General features: G+C 38.2%; 1 protein-coding gene across 3 annotated transcripts; it reads left to right on the forward strand.

Annotated features, from left to right (window-relative positions):
- The first annotated feature begins 1,573 nt into the window (after nucleotides 1-1,573).
- Nucleotides 1,574-18,680, forward strand: LOC131538375 (gastrula zinc finger protein XlCGF57.1-like). Of its 3 annotated transcripts, none has more exons than XM_058772234.1 (3): nucleotides 1,574-1,638; nucleotides 2,053-2,193; nucleotides 17,041-18,680. In XM_058772234.1, the coding sequence occupies exons 2-3, from the start codon at nucleotides 2,085-2,087 to the stop codon at nucleotides 18,285-18,287; spliced, it is 1,356 nt and encodes a 451-aa protein (XP_058628217.1). In that variant the 5' UTR covers nucleotides 1,574-1,638; nucleotides 2,053-2,084; the 3' UTR covers nucleotides 18,288-18,680. The 3 variants fall into 3 exon arrangements, with proteins under 3 accessions (XP_058628217.1, XP_058628216.1, XP_058628218.1); XM_058772233.1 differs by having other exon boundaries at nucleotides 1,614-1,732; XM_058772235.1 differs by lacking the exon at nucleotides 1,574-1,638 and adding an exon at nucleotides 1,758-1,832.
- The last annotated feature ends 667 nt before the right edge of the window (nucleotides 18,681-19,347 follow it).

Below are 19,347 nucleotides of genomic sequence, written 5' to 3' on the forward strand. Positions count from 1 at the left end.
TAATGCCCAAAAAAAGCATGTTTTAAACTATTTTGCACTTTAATACAAAATACAAATGATGAGTCATGGGCAACACAACAAAAATATAATATTCACAAAACCATAATATGTTTATTTTACAAAACAAAAATAAATAAATACGATCAGCAATATTAAAACATGCTAGATATCCCAGCAAATAAAGTAAAAAAAAAAAAGTTTTATTGCTTTCAGTTGATTAGGGAAAACACAAGAGGCATGCTACAGTCATACATTTCTTAGAAAAGTAAACTATTTGATATTCATCTCTCTTAGGAAGTTGATTAGTTATTCTGTTTATCTATATATAGACTTGTTAGTTTTAGTTAACGCCCTAGACTTGCTATATAAACCCTAGCGCAAGCATAATAAAGCTGACTTTGAGTGAACCTCACTTCCTGTGTCTGTCATTCTTCTACTCTGCTCTTCATTGACCTTTGACCTCATTCTTCACATCCCATTTTTTATCCAACAATGATCATGAAAGTTAAAAATAAGTCTTACAAAAGTTAAAAATAAGAACAAAGATGCAAATAAACAATAGAACAAATAGAAACAAATAGTGCATTACTTAATTGTACATCTAAGCAGGAAGAAAAATAATCAAATGTAAAAAGTAGTGTTCATTCCAAATAAACGGGTTATTAAAGCTACAAAAGCAGTTCAGTCAAGAGCAGCGAGTGATTCCCTCCTTTCTTTTATTGTTAGAGTAACATAAACGAGACAGATTATATTAAGACCTGCTGTAATGCATGGATGGATCTAATATAATGTTACACATCAGGCGTCTTCTCCGACAGCTAACAAACGTTTACTGAAGACATAATAGACTATGTGCACCAGTCGTCCAGAAGTGACCAGAGAAAAAGGTACACCTCTCAAAAACACAAATAAAGATCAATTTAGATGTTTAATTACTATTCGGAGCATTGGGATCACTATAAGAGGGCTTAATGAACTCGTTTTTGTGAAGACATGAAAATCAACTAAAATTGATTGATTTATTTTTTTGGCTGTAGCTTAAAATGAGCTTGTGTGCATTCCGAGTCATTTTACCGGCACGGCTCACAACTGATTTAAACCACTTCAATTTGAAGTTTTCCACTCAGTCAAAATCAGTTGTTATAAACCCACAATCAATATAATCCTTTTTAGTCATCATGGCCCTTTAATATAATGCGCTTTAACAAAACAAAGTTTTTATTTGAATCATTGCTCTTATATTTTCTGTGGAAAAACTGAGATGAAATAAGATTTATACATCACAATTTTAGTTAGTAGATTTTTCTGCCAGCACAAACTTAAATTTTAACAACAAATTATTATTGAGTTTGAAATATTCAACAGTTATTTCCAATAATTTGTAATATGACATTCGACTTTATTTAGAATTGAGAATATCACAAATGCACTGTAGTTGGTATAATTATATTTTGAAATAAGCCAACCTTTTGAAAAAAAGTAATTTTGGGAATCTGTGACTCATCCTTTGTAACAATCCTTTATCTTTCATTTGGATGTGTTTTCTGTGCGTTTCTATTTCGTCTGAACAGGACTTTTATTTTGGCGTGGCGGTATGACGTCATAAGGCTGCGCGGCGCGATTCTGTTGGAGAAAAAGGTTTGGGTTTTTAATCCTTGTGTGGTCGAAAAAAAGTGTATAAACCAATACACCGTTCTTACAGTTTGATAGAGAACCTGCTGTTTGATCGCTGGTAAGAAACGATAGAGAAACCGAGCTTTTAAAACCAACTCATTGTTGATAAGGACTCGAATTACAGCATCGAAATACAACGAGAACAACAACACAAACATGTAATAACTAATACAAATCTGACAAGATTTCCATGAAAATGTAATCCATTAAACAATCTACAAATGAATGCATGCCAAATGTAAATCATAAATGCCTATATATTAATTGTCTGTATGATCTGTGTTCTTTTATTATTTTGATGTGCTAGTTTTGAGTGTTTAGTGTAATCAGGTCATCTCTGACTGACTCCCGTTAATTATTCTCCTCTTAAACACACAGAGAAACTCCTGCTGAAGCACACTGTTATAAAGATGGCGTTTATTAAAGTCGAGAGTGAAGAGATGAAGATAGAAGAAACTTTTACTGTCAAACAAGAAGATCCTGAGGAACAACAAACAGAGATGGTGTTTATTAAAACAGGTCGGTTTCATTCTCAAAGTCTTTCTTCGGTTGTTCTGTGTCTTGAATCTCTGTTATTTGTCTCGTTATTTCTTCGTTCGTTCATTTCTTCTTCTTTTTTTTTTTTACTGAGTCATTATGGTGGTGGAGAAAAATATTAGAAGTAAGGAAAAATGATAATTCGGTGCATTTGCATTCTCTCATGACAAAATCAGTGACATCACCACATAAATTGGGAAAAACAATCAATGTGTGTAACATTCAACACAATATCTACTTCTGAATGAAAAACAATGAAAAGGATTAATTTCTGTTATTTAATTATGTAAGAGTATTTAACAAAAAAAGCAAACCATGAGTAAAATGGGAGTGATTAACTTTACACATTGTGATTTTGTGTTGGCGTATGTTTATAAATGATGTACATTATAAATCTGATGAAATGGTACACGTCGTGGTCCCAGATGAACATTATAAACAACCCAAACTCACAGCAATATGCAGAGATGGAGTTTGAATGATAACAGTTCATACACAGCCACATTTACTGTGAACGGAGCCGCTCTGAGATGCATGTAAATTATTAAAGCACATATATATTGAACCTGCAGTACATATATTTCTGTCAGGACCACTATCGTCAAATGATAGATACTTAGCATAAAGTTTTGGTTTGGCGGTATGGTTCTGTTCTGTGCAAAAACTCCCTGCCCATCCATGCAGCCTGTCCTGAATGAGCAGAGAGAGCAGCAATAATAACCCCCCTAGGGTAAACAGAACAGAACAAGCAGATATCATTAATGTACTTAATGATATTTAAGTCTGATTCAGCAAGGAATATCATAAAGACAAGTCCTGACTGTGCAAAAGGAGGAGTTGGGGATGGAGGAGGGTGATTTGCTCCTGAGCAAGCGGAAAAAGCTGCTGAATAATACTGAATAGAGCTTATATAGGTATGCCGCGATAGGTGTCGTATTCCTATAGGTAGATGTGATCAGCTGAGAATCAGCTGATGCAAGCTTGACACATTTAACCTGCCAGAACTAACGCTAACGCTTCATTTATTTAACTGAATCGCAGTGTTTGTGAATTCACAATAGTACTATGCTATAGTATAGGTTTTTAAGTTGTTGTAATACTTTGCGCAGCTTTAGAAACCTAGCTAATAATGCAGTTTGTGGATTCTCGTCCATGAAATGCACCACATCCAGTATTTTTTCCGGTTATTCGACACAGGTAAATTGCAATTGAGGATTTTTAAAATTGAGAATAAGGCATTAACGTGGAATCGTGACAGCCTTACAGTTATATGAAACAATCAGAATATAAACTACAGCTCCCAAATTGCATCTGAATTTGATGAAAGAAAGAGATCATGCTTTGAAAACCTCACTTAAAACTAAAAAAGTAAAAGTGAATTACAAAAAGTAAAGGAGATTTTTTTTCCTTGCCATGATAGAAAAAGCAAGAGGCAATCCTAGAATCATTTAGAATGAAGATAACAAAATGAAGATAAGAAAATTTGTTAACACTTTAGAATAGGGAACACTTATTCACTATTAACTACGACCGTTCCCTCAATAAATTCCTAATTTGCTGGTTATTAATAGTCAGTAAAGTAGTTGTTAAGTTTAGGTATTGGGTAGGATTAGGGATGTAGAATAGGGTCATGTAGAATAAGGCATTAATATGTGCTTTATTAGTACTAATAAATGGCTAATATTCTAGTAATATGCATGCTAATAAGCAACTAGTTAAGAGACCCTAAAATAAAGTGTTACCGAAAATTCTAGAACTTAAAGTAAAAGGGAAATCAATAAACAATCCAGCTGAGGTGGTAGAGATTTTTAATCATCATTTTGTTGATTCCGTAGAAACTATTACTCATTGTTTTCCGCCTGCGTATGCTGATGTCTGTCCAGTTACAACAGTGGAGCCTGTTTTTAGATTAAGGCCTGTTAGTGATTCTGATGTTATGAGAACAATTAGATCTCTTAAATCATCTAGAGCAAAAGATAAATATGGCATGGATGTTGTTATGCTCAAAGAGTCTAGTTTGACCCTAATTAAACCTATTACTAAAGTTATTAATCTTTCAATTTCCCAGGGAAAATTCCCAAGTGTTTGGAAGTCTGCGATTGTTGTTACAATATTCAAAAGTGAAGATCCCCTTTCTATTGATAATTTACCCATTGTTTCTAAGGTTATGCAGAAACTAGTTGCGGAGCAGATTAGCAGTTACTTGAGTAGCAGTTAATTTTCATTGCATCCAATTTGGTTTTAGAGCAAATTACTCAACGGAAACCGCAAATTGTTTTTTTTATAGAAAATATTAAAGCTGTCTTAGATAAAGGTGGTGTAGTTAGAGCAGTGTTCCTTGATTTAAAGAAAGCCTTTGACACTGTTAATCATAGAATCCTTATGTCTAAGTTATCTTGTTTTAATTTCTCATCACATACACTTAACTGGATAGAGTAATATCTATCAGATAGATTTCAGTGTGTTAGAGTACAAAATCACCTATCCAATGATTTAGGTGCATCAACTGGTATTCCGCAAGGATCTATCTTGGGTCCAATGCTTTTTGCTATGTATATAAATGATTTTCATCTTTCATGTCCTGGCATTAATATACAAATGTATGCGGATGAGACAGTAATTTATATACATGGTAATAGTCTGACACGGGTTGCAAATGAATTTACGAATTCTATGGTTAATGTGTCGGCATGGCTAAAAGAGAATTGCTTACAACTAAATGTGTCTTAAACAGTAAAGTCTAACAGTATTATTAAAGAGCCGGATGTTTATGTGTCAGGGGTGAGGCTGCAGGTAGTGCCTCAATATAAATATCTGGGAATACTGATTGATTCTAAACTTACATTTAAAGCTCAAGTTAAAAAAGTTTGTAAGCGGGTTAAGTTTAATCTCTATCATTTTAAGTTTATTAGAGATTGCATGTCATTAGAGGCAGCTAAGATGTATATGTATTCTATGGTTATTTCTCACACGACTTACTGTTTAACCACCTGGTCTCAGGCGAGTTCAGTGACTCTAAAACCAGTAGAGTCCTTATACAAACGGACACTTAGTCTTCGATAAGAAATCGGTACATTATCATCATTGTCCAATACTGAAAAAATATAATTTATTAAATTGGGAAAACATGATTAAGTATGCAAATGTATGCTTGATGTATAACATTATTTATGGTTTATCTTCTCCCCCTCTTGGTCAGTTAGTTCGTATTAGAACAACTGATTATCGCTCTACAAGAGGAGACTAGACTGTATCATACCGCTTAGACAAAGTAATTTTAGTCAGTCTGCTTTTTCTGTCAAAGCTGCACGAGAATGGAATACTATTCCGACAACTATAAGAGATCTAGACACACATGCTTTATTTAGGGTTCAATTGAAGAATTGGTTAATTTGTACTCTGATTTGTCAACACTAGAATCTTATATCTGCTAACTATCCTATTATTGTTTGTATTTAGTTTGCATTGTTTTTAATTGATCCTATATTGTTTTCAATAGACTACTGTATGATTTGTATTGTAATACATTTTCTAGTATCTATTTTTAATAAAATTTTCTTTAGGGTTACTTGTTACATCTTGTCCAGGAACTACAGATGAAAAATAGCCTTCGGCTAATTCTGGTACATTTACAGGAATGTTTTATTAATGTACAATGCCCCTGTCAACTAAAAAAAATAAAAATAATAATCTACACTGAGCAACAGTTACGTTTCACACTGTTATCTGCTGATTTTCATGCATTCACTTTTAGCAGACGCTTTTATCCAAAGCGACTTTCATATTGCTCTTTTGTTGATTTTGGTTGCTTCCATTGTCCTCATTTGTAAGTGCTATGACAAGTCTCAGTTACATTCCTGCAACAGTTGACAGTTAGTTAACGCAATATTTTTAAATTATTATATTGTCAATAAAAATAAAACAGTTAGAATAGAACAAGCTAGTGTTAGAGGCCTTCTTTGCTTTTTGTTAATTGTAAAATAAATAAAAGAAAATGAGTCGATATTATACAAAACAAATAGAGAAGCTAGTGTTAGTTTTTTTTTCTTTTTCTTTTTTTAAAGAAAAACAAGCATTTAGTAAATGAATAAAGTGCAAGTCTAAAAGGGGCAAGTGTTTTTTTGTTTTTTTTAGAGAATAGAATTAGAATAGAGAGTGCTAGAGTTAGAGGGTCAAATAAAGATGGAAGAGATCTGTTTTTAGCCGATTCTTGAAGATGGCTAAGGATTCAGCTGCTGGAATTGAGTTGGACAGGTCATTCCACCAGGAGGGAACATTTTGAATTCCTGATGAAAATGTGAGTGGTGCTTGCCGTGGCAAAACTCGGCACTGTAGCCAACCACCATGTTTGTACAGTGTTATAGAGATGATATTTGACTTCTTCATACTGCTAAATGGTTGCTAGGATGCTCTAAATGGTTGCTATGGTGTGTGAGCACAGTTACCATGGTGAAATTTACAGAGTGATGTCCCACCAGAGTCAAAAGAGTCCAACCCCATTTCTGTATGATGTTCTGGTGTTGAGATATGGCTTATTCATGTGTTTTTACGATTACTAGGGTATTCTAAATGGTTGCTAGGGTGTGGCTATACAGTTTATGTAATATTTCATTTGTACAGTTTCTTTAATATTTAAAGACTATTTACCAGTCTGAATCCAAAAAGCCAAACCCAGTGTTTCTATAGCGTTCAAGTGCTGATAAATAGCTTATAAATGTGGTTATATGGTTGCTAGGGTGCTAAAAGTGGTTGCTAGGGTGTGGCTAATAAGTTATGTCACTACTTATTGGCTGCTTGATAGGCCTAGTCAAAAGGGCCCACCCACAAGTCTCTATGACATTCTAATCCAAAGATATGATCTCACAAATTTTATGCCAATGTTAAGTCTATGGGATATTTTTTTTCGCCCATTGTATGAACATCGTACACCCGATCGCTTATTAAAGTCATCGCATACCTCTCCTCAATAAGCCGCATGATTTGACATCTCATTCGTGGGTCTACAACAAACGGTGCGTTACAGTGCGTTTGGGATGTTACAATAATGCGCCGTTCACTTGCAGAACACAAGCTTCTTGAGGGCACATAAGTCTGAAGTAATGAATTTAGGTAAAGGGGTGCAGAGCCAGTGGTGGCTTTGTTGGCAAACATTAATGCCTTGAATTTTATGTGAGCAGCTATTGGTAGCCAGTGCAAATTGATAAACAGAGGTGTGACGTGCATTCTTTTCGGCTCATTAAAAATTAATCTTGCTGCTGCACTCTGGATTAATTGTAAAGGTTTGATAGAACTGGCTGGAAGACCTGCCAAGAGAGCATTGCAATAGTCCAGCCTGGACCGAACAAAAGCTTGAACAAGGAGTTGTAAAGCATGTTCTGAAAGAAAGGGCCTGATGTTCTTGATGTTGAATAAAGCAAATCTGCAGGACCGGGCAGTTTTAACAATGTGGTCTGAGAAAGTCAGCTGATCATCAATCATAACTCCAAGGTTTCTGGCTGTTTTTGAAGGAGTTATGGTTGATGTGCCTAACTGGATGGTGAAATTGTGATGAAACGATGGGTTTGATGGAACCACAAGCAGCTCTGTCTTGGCAAGGTTGAGTTGAAGGTGACTGTCCTTCATCCAGCAAAAAATGTCTGTTAGACAAGCTGAGATGCGGGCAGCTATCGTCGGATCATCAGGATGGAATGAGAGGCAGAGTTGAGTGTCATCAGCATAGCGGTGATATGAAAAGCCATGTTTCTGAATGGCAGAATCTAGTTCTGCAATGTAGACAGAGAAGAGAAGTAGTCCAAGAACTGAGCCCTGAGGCACCCCAGTAGCTAGATGTTGCAACTTGGATCCTCACCTCTCCAAGAAACCTTGAAGGACCTATCTCAGGGTTAAGACTCAAACCATTGGAGCTTGGTTCCTGAGATGCCCTTTACCACTAGGGTTGACAGAAGGATCTGGTAGTTAACCGTGTCAAAAGCAGCGGACAGATCCAGCAAGATAAGTATTGAAGATTTGCAATCCGCTCTTGCCAGTCTTAGGGCTTCAACAGCTGAGAGCAAGTCTCGGTTGAATGTTCACTTCTGAAACCAGACTGGTTTCTGTCCAAGAGGTTTTTCTGTGTGAGAAAGGCAGAGACTTGGTATAACGCAGCTTGTTCAAGTGGTTTTGCAATGAAAGGAAGGGAAACAGGTCTGTAGTTCTCTAAAAGAGATGGGTTAAGGGTTGGTTTCTTAAGTAGTGGGGTTATACGAGCCTGTCTAAATGCTGAGGGGAAAACTCCAGTGTGAAGGGATGAGTTAATGATGTGAGTGAGTGCAGGTGCAACTGAAGGAGAAATGGCTTGATGGAGATGAGATGGAATAGGATCAAGTGGACAAGTAGTAGGATGATTAGAAAGGATTAGTTTGGAGACCTCTGCCTCAGAGAGTGAAGAGAAGGATGTGAACGAGTGTATGTTTGCTGGTAAGATTTGCTTGACAGATTGTGGTGTGGAAAATTGTGCACTGATGGTTTTAATTTTAAAATGATTAAATTAAATTTAAAAGAACGTGGCAAAGTCGTCAGCTGTCAGAGTTGATGAAGGAGGGGGAGGAGGTGGACAAAGGTGGGAGGAAAATGTTTTAAAGAGCATGCGAGCATTCAGTCAACAGCAAGTGCAATAAAAGATGTGAGGAACAAATAAAAATGCCACCAATATTCGAGATATGGGGCAAAAATGTAGCTGTATGTGTTTCTGATTTTAACATTTATTACATATGATATATAGTTAAGCAATGTCACGCGCCCAAGACTCCTGTCTTACTAATGTTACTAATATTTTACCCACTATTGTGTTTTTGCTTTCTTTCGCCATTGAAAATAGTTTCAAACAAAACCAAAGTAGAACTGTTGTTCCAAGCAGCGGATCGTGAGCTGTTCCTTTCTTTCGCTGTACTTTTTTCTTCCCATCAGTTTAGTACAAGTTAATATTGGTTTCATCAGTCCAAAGAATCTTGTTCCAGAACATGGAACTATTTTAGATGTTTTCTAGAAAAGTCTGATCTTGCTTTCCTATTCTTGAGTGTTACCAGTGGTTTGCACCTTGTTGTAAACCCTCTGTATTTACATTCATGAAGGCGTCTCTTGATGATAGATTTTGACAATGATGTGCGTACCTCCGTGGTCTTCCAGGCCTTTTGATTTTGTTAAGCTCACCGGTGCTTTCTTTTAAGAATGTAATCAACCATTGATCTGACCACACCTAAGGTTTTTGCTATCTCTTATAGATTTATGTTGTTTTTTCAGCTTAATGATGGCCTCCTTCACTTTCATTGAGATGTCCTTGGACTTCATATCGGTAGCACCAGTCAAACAGCTTCCAAATGCCAATTTGATACCTCATATCAACTCCAGGGGCCTCATTTATAACCGTTGTCGTACGCCACTTCCTACGCAAAAGATGGGATTTATAAAAACAAACTTGACGGGAAAATGTGCACCCCTGACCCATGAATATGAGCTCTTTTTCCAGGAGTGAGAAAATTAATGAAGTAAACAACTATTTTACACTCTGTTTTCATGTCGATATACACATTTACATTAAATATTCCACTCTCATAATGTAAATAAGCACTGAAATTACATAAAGTCATTATGCAGAAGTTAAACAAAAATTAGGCTAGGCTATATGAATTTAGACATATTTGTACCTATTTGTAGTGGATGCGCTTGATCACTTTTCCTGAGGCATGCTATGTTTTAATGACAACGAGGAGTGCTATAGGTGCACAATAGGCTAATTCATCTTTAAACTGCAGATCTCATGTTTTGAGAAAATATTTTTAGCGAGAACAATGATGCACATTTACTTCGATATTTTGGTGGACACTGCTAGATACTCGGTGGTCGAACGGTCCGTTCTCCGGTTTGAATAGGTCCAATGATAATAACTTACTGTACAACCACAGCTGCACAGAGGTGTTTATGTCGTGTGAAGACATCTCCACAACATTATGAAAAATACCACTGTATTTGAAGGATACAACTAGAAGTAAACGGTAAGATTTGCACATTTCATTTTTTAAAATACGTCAGTGACGCACCGAGTCAGACAACTGTATTTACACTGCAATAAATATAGGCCGATCTGTTTCCACTAAAAATAGGCAGTATAAAAGAATGAGATCAACTTTATTCTTTATAACTTTAAAACTTTATTCTAAAATATTTATTTGATAACTATTTTAAACAATTTAGTTTTTTATGAATATTTTTATACATTTATTCTAAAACATAAGGATATTGCATGACTTTTAGCAAAAAAAATAATGTTTGGCACAAATGGCATTTATAGTCCGTATTTCACATTTCCTTAATGTTTTGTACCTTTGACGGTGTTAAACATGGTGTCACATGGATGGGAATATGCATGGAAATGACATGCAGATGAGGTTATGCATAGTAAAACTAGGCGTTGTAAGCTCCATATATGGTGATTTCAGGGAGGAGTTGGGGTGGAGATGCACGTATGCACAATCTTCCCCTGACTGGGATTTATAAAGGGATTTTTGCGCAGGTTCCGGCAAGCTTTTGGGTAACACTTTATTTCGATAGTCCACTTTAGACATTCAGACTAACAGTAAGTAACTTTGCAACTACATGTCAACTAGCAGTCATTAGAGTATTAGTAGACTGTCTGCTTAATATCTTCTAACACTTTATTTTGATGGGTCCACAACATACAACATACTGAGTATGAGAAACTTTGCAAGTATATGTCAACTTATTCTACTAACCCTAAACCTACCCTACTGAGAGTTAGTAGACATGTAGTTGAAAATTAATGAGAACTAGTTGACATGTAGTTACAAAGTTACTTATAGTTAGTAGAATGTCTAAAGTGGACTATCAAAATAAAGTGTAACCAGCTTTTGTACCTACGAACACTTTTAGGATGAAATCTACGGAGAGTTTTATAAATGAGGCCCCAGATCTTTTATCTGCTTAATTTGTCTTGAAGTAACCAGGGTCCAAATACTATTGAGCCCCTGAAAATGGAGGTACTTGAATGTCATATTTTTTTGGAACCTCTTAAAATAAAGCTAAACGTGTGCACTTCAATCACATCTTGATTGTTTTTTCAAATCCATTGTTGTGGTGTATAAAGGCAAATGCACAAAAACTCAGTCAGTGTCCGAATACTTCCGAACCTGACTATTTATTCAAATTTCTATATATAAAAAATGTATCTTATAGCATTTCATACTTTTGAACTGCATTAAACTATTCATGTAAATATTAATTAAAATTAAAATTAATATTAACATTTCTAATTGCGATTAATTGCACCCTGTTTTGTGATTTAATCATGATTGATGGCAACCTTATTGTGAAATTAAACATGAACCATTTATCTTGTTTTGAATGCTAGGATTTAGTTGTAAATGTTCAGTGTTAAAATAAAGAAATGCATGACAAACTGGTTTAAGGACACATATCGTTCAGGTTTGTTTAAATCATGAGCATTTATTTAACCAGTATTCAAGAACAATCTCTAAAATTGTTGAGAGCAAAAGTACCGGGTAGCATTTTACATTGACAGGGCATATGACAGTTATATCAACTAATTAGTAACATCAATTCAAATGAATGCAGCAATAAGCAGGTCTCTAATAGAAATGAAATTCCATAATGTCTGTGAAGAGACCGAGTGAACAGTCTCTACATTATTGATTGGAGACGATTACTTGAAGCAGTGTGCATCTGTGCAACATTGTAAACCAGTTACACAGTCTACTTTTTTCAACCAGTTGCTCAGGCAGACTAGCTTGTTCACATTTTCCGATGACCTCTTCTACTGCACAATGTAGCCTTCCAAAAAGAAGTCTTTCACATGGCACTGTTGTGGCAGATATAGCGAAGTAACTTTTTGCAATATGGGCCAGCTTACCATGTATTCAGTGCCTTTTGGACATCAGAAAATGTAGCAGTTTTGGAAACACAGTTTGTAAATAACTGTGCAATAATTTTTTTGTGGAACTGCCCTTTAACATTTTTACTGTCTGGGGGAAATTTGTCTGAATATCAGACTTGCCTTGTTTTTGATTTGTATAATAAAAACCCTCTTTAAGTCTTTTCTGAACATGTTGACTCCATTCTTCTTTTTAAATCAAGGGACCTGCAGTATATTTTTTTGACCACCCGCAGGATCCCAACTGAAATGTGTGCAGTGCACTTCTGTGGTTTTAATGAGGGGGTATATTTGGGATGCGTGCTAAGGAAAGTTAAGAGTTAACAGTATTAAGAAGAAGAGGTTCTGAGATTACAGGTCTAAATGCTTATATGTCCAGTGGGGAAAAAAATATTTGATCCCCTGCTGATTTTGTACGTTTGCCCACTGACAAAGAAATGATCAGTCTATAATTTTAATGGTAGGTTTATTTGAACAGTGAGAGACAGAATAACATCATTCATTCATTCATTCAACAAAGAAATCCAGAAAAACACATTTGAAAAAAGTATTCAATCCCCTATCAATCAGCAAGATTTTTGGCTACTAGGTGTCTTTTAAACAGGTAAGGAGCTGAGATTAGGAGCACTCTCTTATGCCCGAAACTCACTGCACGATTTTCGGCTGTCCCAGATGAAAGATTGGCATCGTGAAACAATCGTGGCGATTTCTGTGATCGTGGCTCCTAATCAATAATCCTGTGTCATACAGTGAGAGAGGCTCAAAGACGGCCGTGTCACGCTCTTGCGACCAACGATAGCCTAAGATACAGCATGATCATCGCACTGTGTGTTTACTGATACGATCAATGTTTACTGACGAACCAATAAAAATGCAACATGAAATCAACGCAACATGGCATTAAAACTTAAAACTGCTTACCTCGAGCTCTCATCCCTTCCTCTTTTGCCGATTCCACTTTTTTTCAGCACACACAAAAAAGTCAACTGCTAAAGTGTGACCTATCATGCTCTTTTTGTTTAGCACTAGCTCATACTGATGACGTTTTATTCTTCTATAGTAACTTGCATCGTATCTTACGAGTCATCGTACAATCTACACATACACTGAACAAAATTATAAACGCAACACTTTTGTTTTTGCCCCCATTTTTCATGAGCTGAACTCCAAAAGATCTAAGACTTTTTCTATGTACACAAAAGGCCTATTTCTGTCAAATATTGTTCACAAATCTGTCTAAATCTGTGTTAGTGAGCACTTCTCCATTGCCGAGATACTCCATCCACCTCACAGGTGTGGCATATCAAGATGCTGATTAGACAGCATGATTATTGCACAGGTGTGCCTTAGGCTGGCCACAATAAAAGGCCACTCTAAAATGTGCAGTTTTATCACACAGCACAATGCCACAGATGTCGCAAGTTTTGAGGGAGCGTGCAATTGGCATGCTGACTGCAGGAATGTCCACCAGAGCTGTTGCCCGTGAATTGAATGTTCATTTCTCTACCATAAGCCGTCTCCAAAGGCGTTTCAGAGAATTTGGCAGTACATCCAACCGGACTCACAACCGCAGACCACGTGTAACCACACCAGCCCAGGACCTCCACATCCAGCATCTTCACCTCCAAGATCGTCTGAGACCAGCCACTGCAACAATCTGCTGCAACAATCGGTTTGCATAACCAAAGAATTTCTGCACAAACTGTCTCAGGGAAGCTCATCTGCATGCTCGTCGTCCTCATCGGGGTCTCGACCTGGCTGCAGTTCGTCGTCGTAACCGACATGAGTGGGCAAATGCTCACATTTGATGGTGTCTGGCACTTTGTAGAGGTGTTCTCTTCACGGATGAATCCCGGTTTTCACTGTACAGGGCAGATGGCAGACAGCGTGTATGGAGTTGTGTGGGTGAGCGGTTTGCTGATGTCAACGTTGTGGATCGAGTGGCCCATGGTGGCGGTGGGATTATGGTACGGGCAGGCGTATGTTATGGACAACGAACAAAGGTGCATTTTAATACCATGATATTGAATACATATATGAATACAGAGATACCATGACGAGATCCTGAGGTCCATTGTTGTGCCATTCATCCACGACCATCACCTCATGTTGCAGCATGATAATGCACGGCCCCATGTTGCAAGGATCTGTACACAATTCCTGGAAGCTGAAAACATCCCAGTTCTTGCATGGCCAGCATACTCACCGGACACGTCACCCATCGAGCATGTTTGGGATGCTCTGGATCGGCGTATACGACAGCGTGTTCCAGTTCCTGCCAATATCCAGCAACTTCGCACAGCCATTGAAGAGGAGTGGACCAACATTCCACAGGCCACAATCAACAACCTGATCAACTCTATGCGAAGGAGATGTGTTGCACTGCGTGAGGCAAATGGTGGTCACACCAGATACTGACTGGTTTTTGGACCGCCCAATACAGTAAAACTGCACATTTTAGAGTGGCCTTTTATTATGACCAGCCTAAGGCACACCTGTGCAATAATCATGCTGTCTAATCAGCATATTGATATGACAGAATATACAGCATATCATCATACCTGTGAGGTGGATGGAGTATCTTGGCAAAGAAGTGCTCACTAACGCAGATTTAGACAGATTTGTGAACAATATTTGAGAGAAATAGGCTTAGATCTTTGAGTTCAGCTCATGAAAAATGGGAGCAAAAACTAAATTGCTGCGTTTATAATTATGTTCAGTGTACAGTGTGACATGCAGTGCTCTTATAGGATTGCTAAAATCGTGCAGTGTATTTTGGGATTTAAAGTGAGTGCTCCTAATCTCAGTTTGTCACCTTTATAAAAGACACCTGTCCACAGAAGCAATCAATCAATCAGATTCCAAACTCTCCACCATGGCCAAGACCAAAGAGCTGTCCAAGGATGTCAGGGACAAGATTGTAGACCTACACAAGAGTGGAATGGGCTACAAGACCATCGCCAAGCAGCTTGGTGAGAAGGTGACAACGGTTGGTGCGGTTATTTGCAAATGGAAGAAACACTAAATAACTGTACAATCGAGCTCGGTCTGGGGCTCCATGCAAGATCTCACCTCGTGGAGTTTCAATGATCATGAGAACAAAGAGGAATCAGCCCAGAACTACACGGCAGGATCTTGTCAATGATCTCAAGGCAGCTGGGACTATAGTCACCAAGAAAACGATTGGTAACACACTATGCCGTGAAGGACTGAAATTCTACAGTGCCCGTAAGGTCCCCCTGCTCAAGAAAGCACATGTACAGCCCATCTGAAGTTTGCCAATGATTCAGAGGAGAACTGGGTGAAAGTGTTGTGGTGAGATGAGACCAAAATCGAGCTCTTTGGCGTCAACTCAACTCTGTGTTTGGAGGAAGTGGAATGCTGCCAGTGACCACAAGAACACCATCCCCACCGCCAAACATGGAGGTGGAAACATTATGCTTTGGGGGTGTTTTCCTGCTAAGGGGACAGGATAACTGCACCGCATCAAAGGGACCATGTACCGTCAGGGCCAGGGCATTGAAAATGGGTCGTGGATGGGTATTCCAGCATGACAATGACCCAAAACGCACGGCCAAGGCAACAAAGGAGTGGCTCTAGAAGAAGCACATTAAGGTCCTGGAGTGGCCTAGCCAGTCTCCAAACCTTGATCCATAGAAAATCTGTGGAGGGAGCTGAAGGTTTGAGTTGCCAAATGTCAGCCTCAAAACCTTAAAGGTCCCATGGCATGAAAATTTCACTTCATGAGGTTTTTTAACATTAATATGAGTTCCCCTAGCCTGCCTATGGTCCCCCAGTGGCTAGAAATGGTGATGGTGTAAACCGAGCCCTGGGTATCCTGCTTCACCTTTGAGAAAATGAAAGCTCAGATGGCCCGATCTGGAATCTTCCCTTTATGTCGTCATACGGGGAAAGGTTACCTCCCCTTTCTCTGCTTTGCCCGCCCATGAGAAAATGAGCTATTAGCGTGCGAGGCTAGCGCAATATTTTTTTTCCCTCAAGAGACATCATGGCTTGCAAACGCGCGAAGCATGGCAGTTGCTCAGTGTTTGGATGTACAAATGAACACCAAAGTATTTTTTTTAGTCCCTTCATGCTGTAGCCGATGAGTTGCAACTTCTTTATCCGGTGCTTCTCCATCCGGATCAGATTCTGGGTCAAACTGAAAAGCTTGAAGGACTGTGTGTCTACGAGCCATTACCATACATCCACTGTCAACATTAGCGCATGGTAGCGCAAGCTGGTTAAGGCCACACACCCACCCTCCACCGTGCCCCGCCTCTCTCCTCCTCATTAGCATTTAAAGCTACAGACACAGAAATGGCACGTCCTAAGGAAAGCTCATTGTGAGACTGGCTCGTAGTGGCTGAAATTCTGCACCAAAGCTGAATTTCGGGAAAGAGACTTAAGATGCAGTACTAGGGACCACTTAGGCCTATATAAAAGCATCCAAAAAGCAGCATGTTATGGGACCTTTAATGACTTGGAGAGGATCTACAAAGAGAAGTGGGACAAAATTCCTCCTGAGATGTGTGCAAACCTGGTGGCCAACTACAAGAAATGTCTGACCTCTGTGATTGCCAACAAGGGTTTTGCCACCAAGTACTAAGTCATGTTTTGTGAAGGGGTCAAATACTTATTTCACTTATTAAAATGCAAATCAATTCATAACTTTTTTGAAATGCGGTTTTCTGGATATTTTTTTATTTATTTTTTGTGTCTCTCACTGTTCAAATAAACCTACCATTAAAATTACAGACTGATCATTTCTTGTCGGTAGGCAAACGTACAAAATCAGCAGGGGATCAAATAATTTTTTCCCCACTGTATGATGCTTTGTGACATTAAACTGGTGTTAACTTGTTTTTGTTTCTTTTTTACCCTAGACCTGATGGTACTGAAAGAGGAGAGTCAAGAACTAAATGAAATGGAAGAGAAAAACTTCACGACTGGTGAAGAATCATTTAGTTACTCACAGACTGATAAAACAGAAACTATGAACCTTAATGCCCACATGAGAATTAACACTGGAGAGAAACTTTACACCTGTGAACAATGTGGAAAGAGTTTCAGTCTAAAAGACAGCCTTAGAGCCCACTTGAAAATCCACACTGGAGTGAAGCCTTACTCCTGCAAACTGTGTGGAAAGAGTTTCTTACTAAAAGGAAATCTAAAGGCTCACATGCAAGTTCACACTGGAGAGAAACCATTCATATGCTCTCAGTGTGGAAAGAGTTTTACACGGAAGAAAATCCTTACAGACCACATGAGAATTCATACTAGAGAGAAACCTTACAACTGCAAACCGTGTGGGAAGAGCTTCAGACGAAAAGATAATCTTAAGAGTCACATGAGAGTTCACACTGGAGAGAAGCCGTTCATCTGCTCTGAGTGTGGAAAGAGTTTTACTCAGAAAAGAGATCTTAATGCCCACATGACAAATCACGCTGGAGAAAAGCCTTACTCCTGCAAACTGTGTGGGAAGGGCTTCAGGCGAAAAGAAAATCTTAATAATCACATGAGAGTTCACACTGGAGAGAAGCCGTTTGTCTGCTCTCAGTGTGGAAAGAGTTTCAGTCAGAAAAGAGATCTTAATGCCCACATGACAAATCACGCTGGAGAAAAGCCTTACTCTTGCAAACTGTGTGGAAAAGGCTTCAGGCGAAAAGAAAATCTTAATAATCACATGAGAGTTCACACTGGAGAGAAGCCATTCATCTGCTCTCAGTGTGGAAAGAGTTTTAGTCAGAAAAGAGATCTTAATGCCCACATGACAAATCACGCTGGAGAAAATCCTTACTCCTGCAAACTGTGTGGAAAAGGCTTCAGGCGAAAAGAAAATCTTAAGAATCACATGAGAGTTCACACTGGAGAGAAGCCATTCATCTGCTCTCAGTGTGGAAAGAGTTTTAGTCAGAAAAGAAATCTTAATGCCCACATGACAAATCACACTGGAGAAAAGCCTTACTCCTGCAAACTGTGTGGGAAGGGCTTCAGGCGAAAAGAAAATCTTAAGAATCACATGACAAATCACACTGGAGAAAAGCCTTACTCCTGCAATCTGAGTGAGAAGAGCTTCATGCAAAAAGAACATTTTAAAGGTGCCATAGAATGCATTGATACAATATTTTAAATTGTTCTCTGATATCTACATAGAAGGTATGTGGCTTAGGTAAGGGCAAAAATTCTCCAGAAACGGTTTTACATGTCCATTTACAACCCTAGGATTTCTCCCTAGAATGAAATGGTCTGTTATTACCTTATTTGGAAGGGTCATGAATAATAATGTTGAGCTCTGCTCTGATTGGCTGTTTCACAGTGCAGCTAATAGTTGAGCTCTGCTCTGATTGGCTGTTTTACAGTGCAGGGCATTTCAGTAGCTCGCATATCAGGAAGGAAACACAGGGAAAATTTATATTTCAATACTTTCTCGCGCAGTTACATCGTTGGGTAATTATACTGGATATAAAATGCGGGCATCAGGGAGCCGCTATTAAAGGTATAGTTATTCCAAAAATGAAAATTGTGTCATCATTTACTCATCCTCAAGTAGTTCCAAACCTGTATTAATTTCTTTGTTCTGCCGAACACAAAGGAAGACATTTTGAAAAGTTTGTAACCAGGCTGTTTTGGGGCACCACTGACTTCCATAGTAGGAAAAAAAAAATACTATGGAAGTCAATAGTGCCCCAGAACTGCTCTGTCTCCCACAGTCTTCAGAATATCTTCCTTTGTGTTCAGCAGAACAAAGGCATTCATACAGGTTTGGAACTACTTGAGGGTGAGTAAATTATGACAGAATTTTCATTTTTGGGTGAACCATCCCTTTAATATGCGGGGCATTGAAACTGCTTTTGAATGCATGATCGCTCGGAATTCGCGATCGCACGTACTTCGTTTATACTATGGAGCGGCAGTACTTACCACAGGTTTTACAAGATCAGATGCTTGTCAGTGGTGCTCAGGATCTGTAAATCATTCGCCATCATCCTCAGTCATCTCTCCTTACTCTGTTTATGTGGTGAGTGAAATCTTATGTACTGTAATGTAACAGGATACCACTAGCAAGAAGCTAACCATGTCCCTTTAGTGGCTCACATTATTTTATTAGAATGTGTTATTTGTTTTCCGTGCCTTTCTGAATACAGACACCAACCCATCCCTGCACTCCACATCCCCTGCACAGCCTGGAA

Source organism: Onychostoma macrolepis, chromosome 04 (assembly GCF_012432095.1).
Source record: "Onychostoma macrolepis isolate SWU-2019 chromosome 04, ASM1243209v1, whole genome shotgun sequence".
NCBI classification, from domain to species: domain Eukaryota; kingdom Metazoa; phylum Chordata; class Actinopteri; order Cypriniformes; family Cyprinidae; genus Onychostoma; species Onychostoma macrolepis.

What these genes read in the sequence shown, in the direction of transcription:
- LOC131538375 (XM_058772234.1), top strand. Translation starts at nt 2,085, where the DNA reads ATGGCGTTTATTAAAGTCGAGAGTGAAGAGATGAAGATAGAAGAAACT. An exon ending in GATGGTGTTTATTAAAACAG is followed by an intron (nt 2,194 to 17,040) that starts GTCGGTTTCATT and finishes TTTTTACCCTAG; the next exon opens with ACCTGATGGTACTGAAAGAG.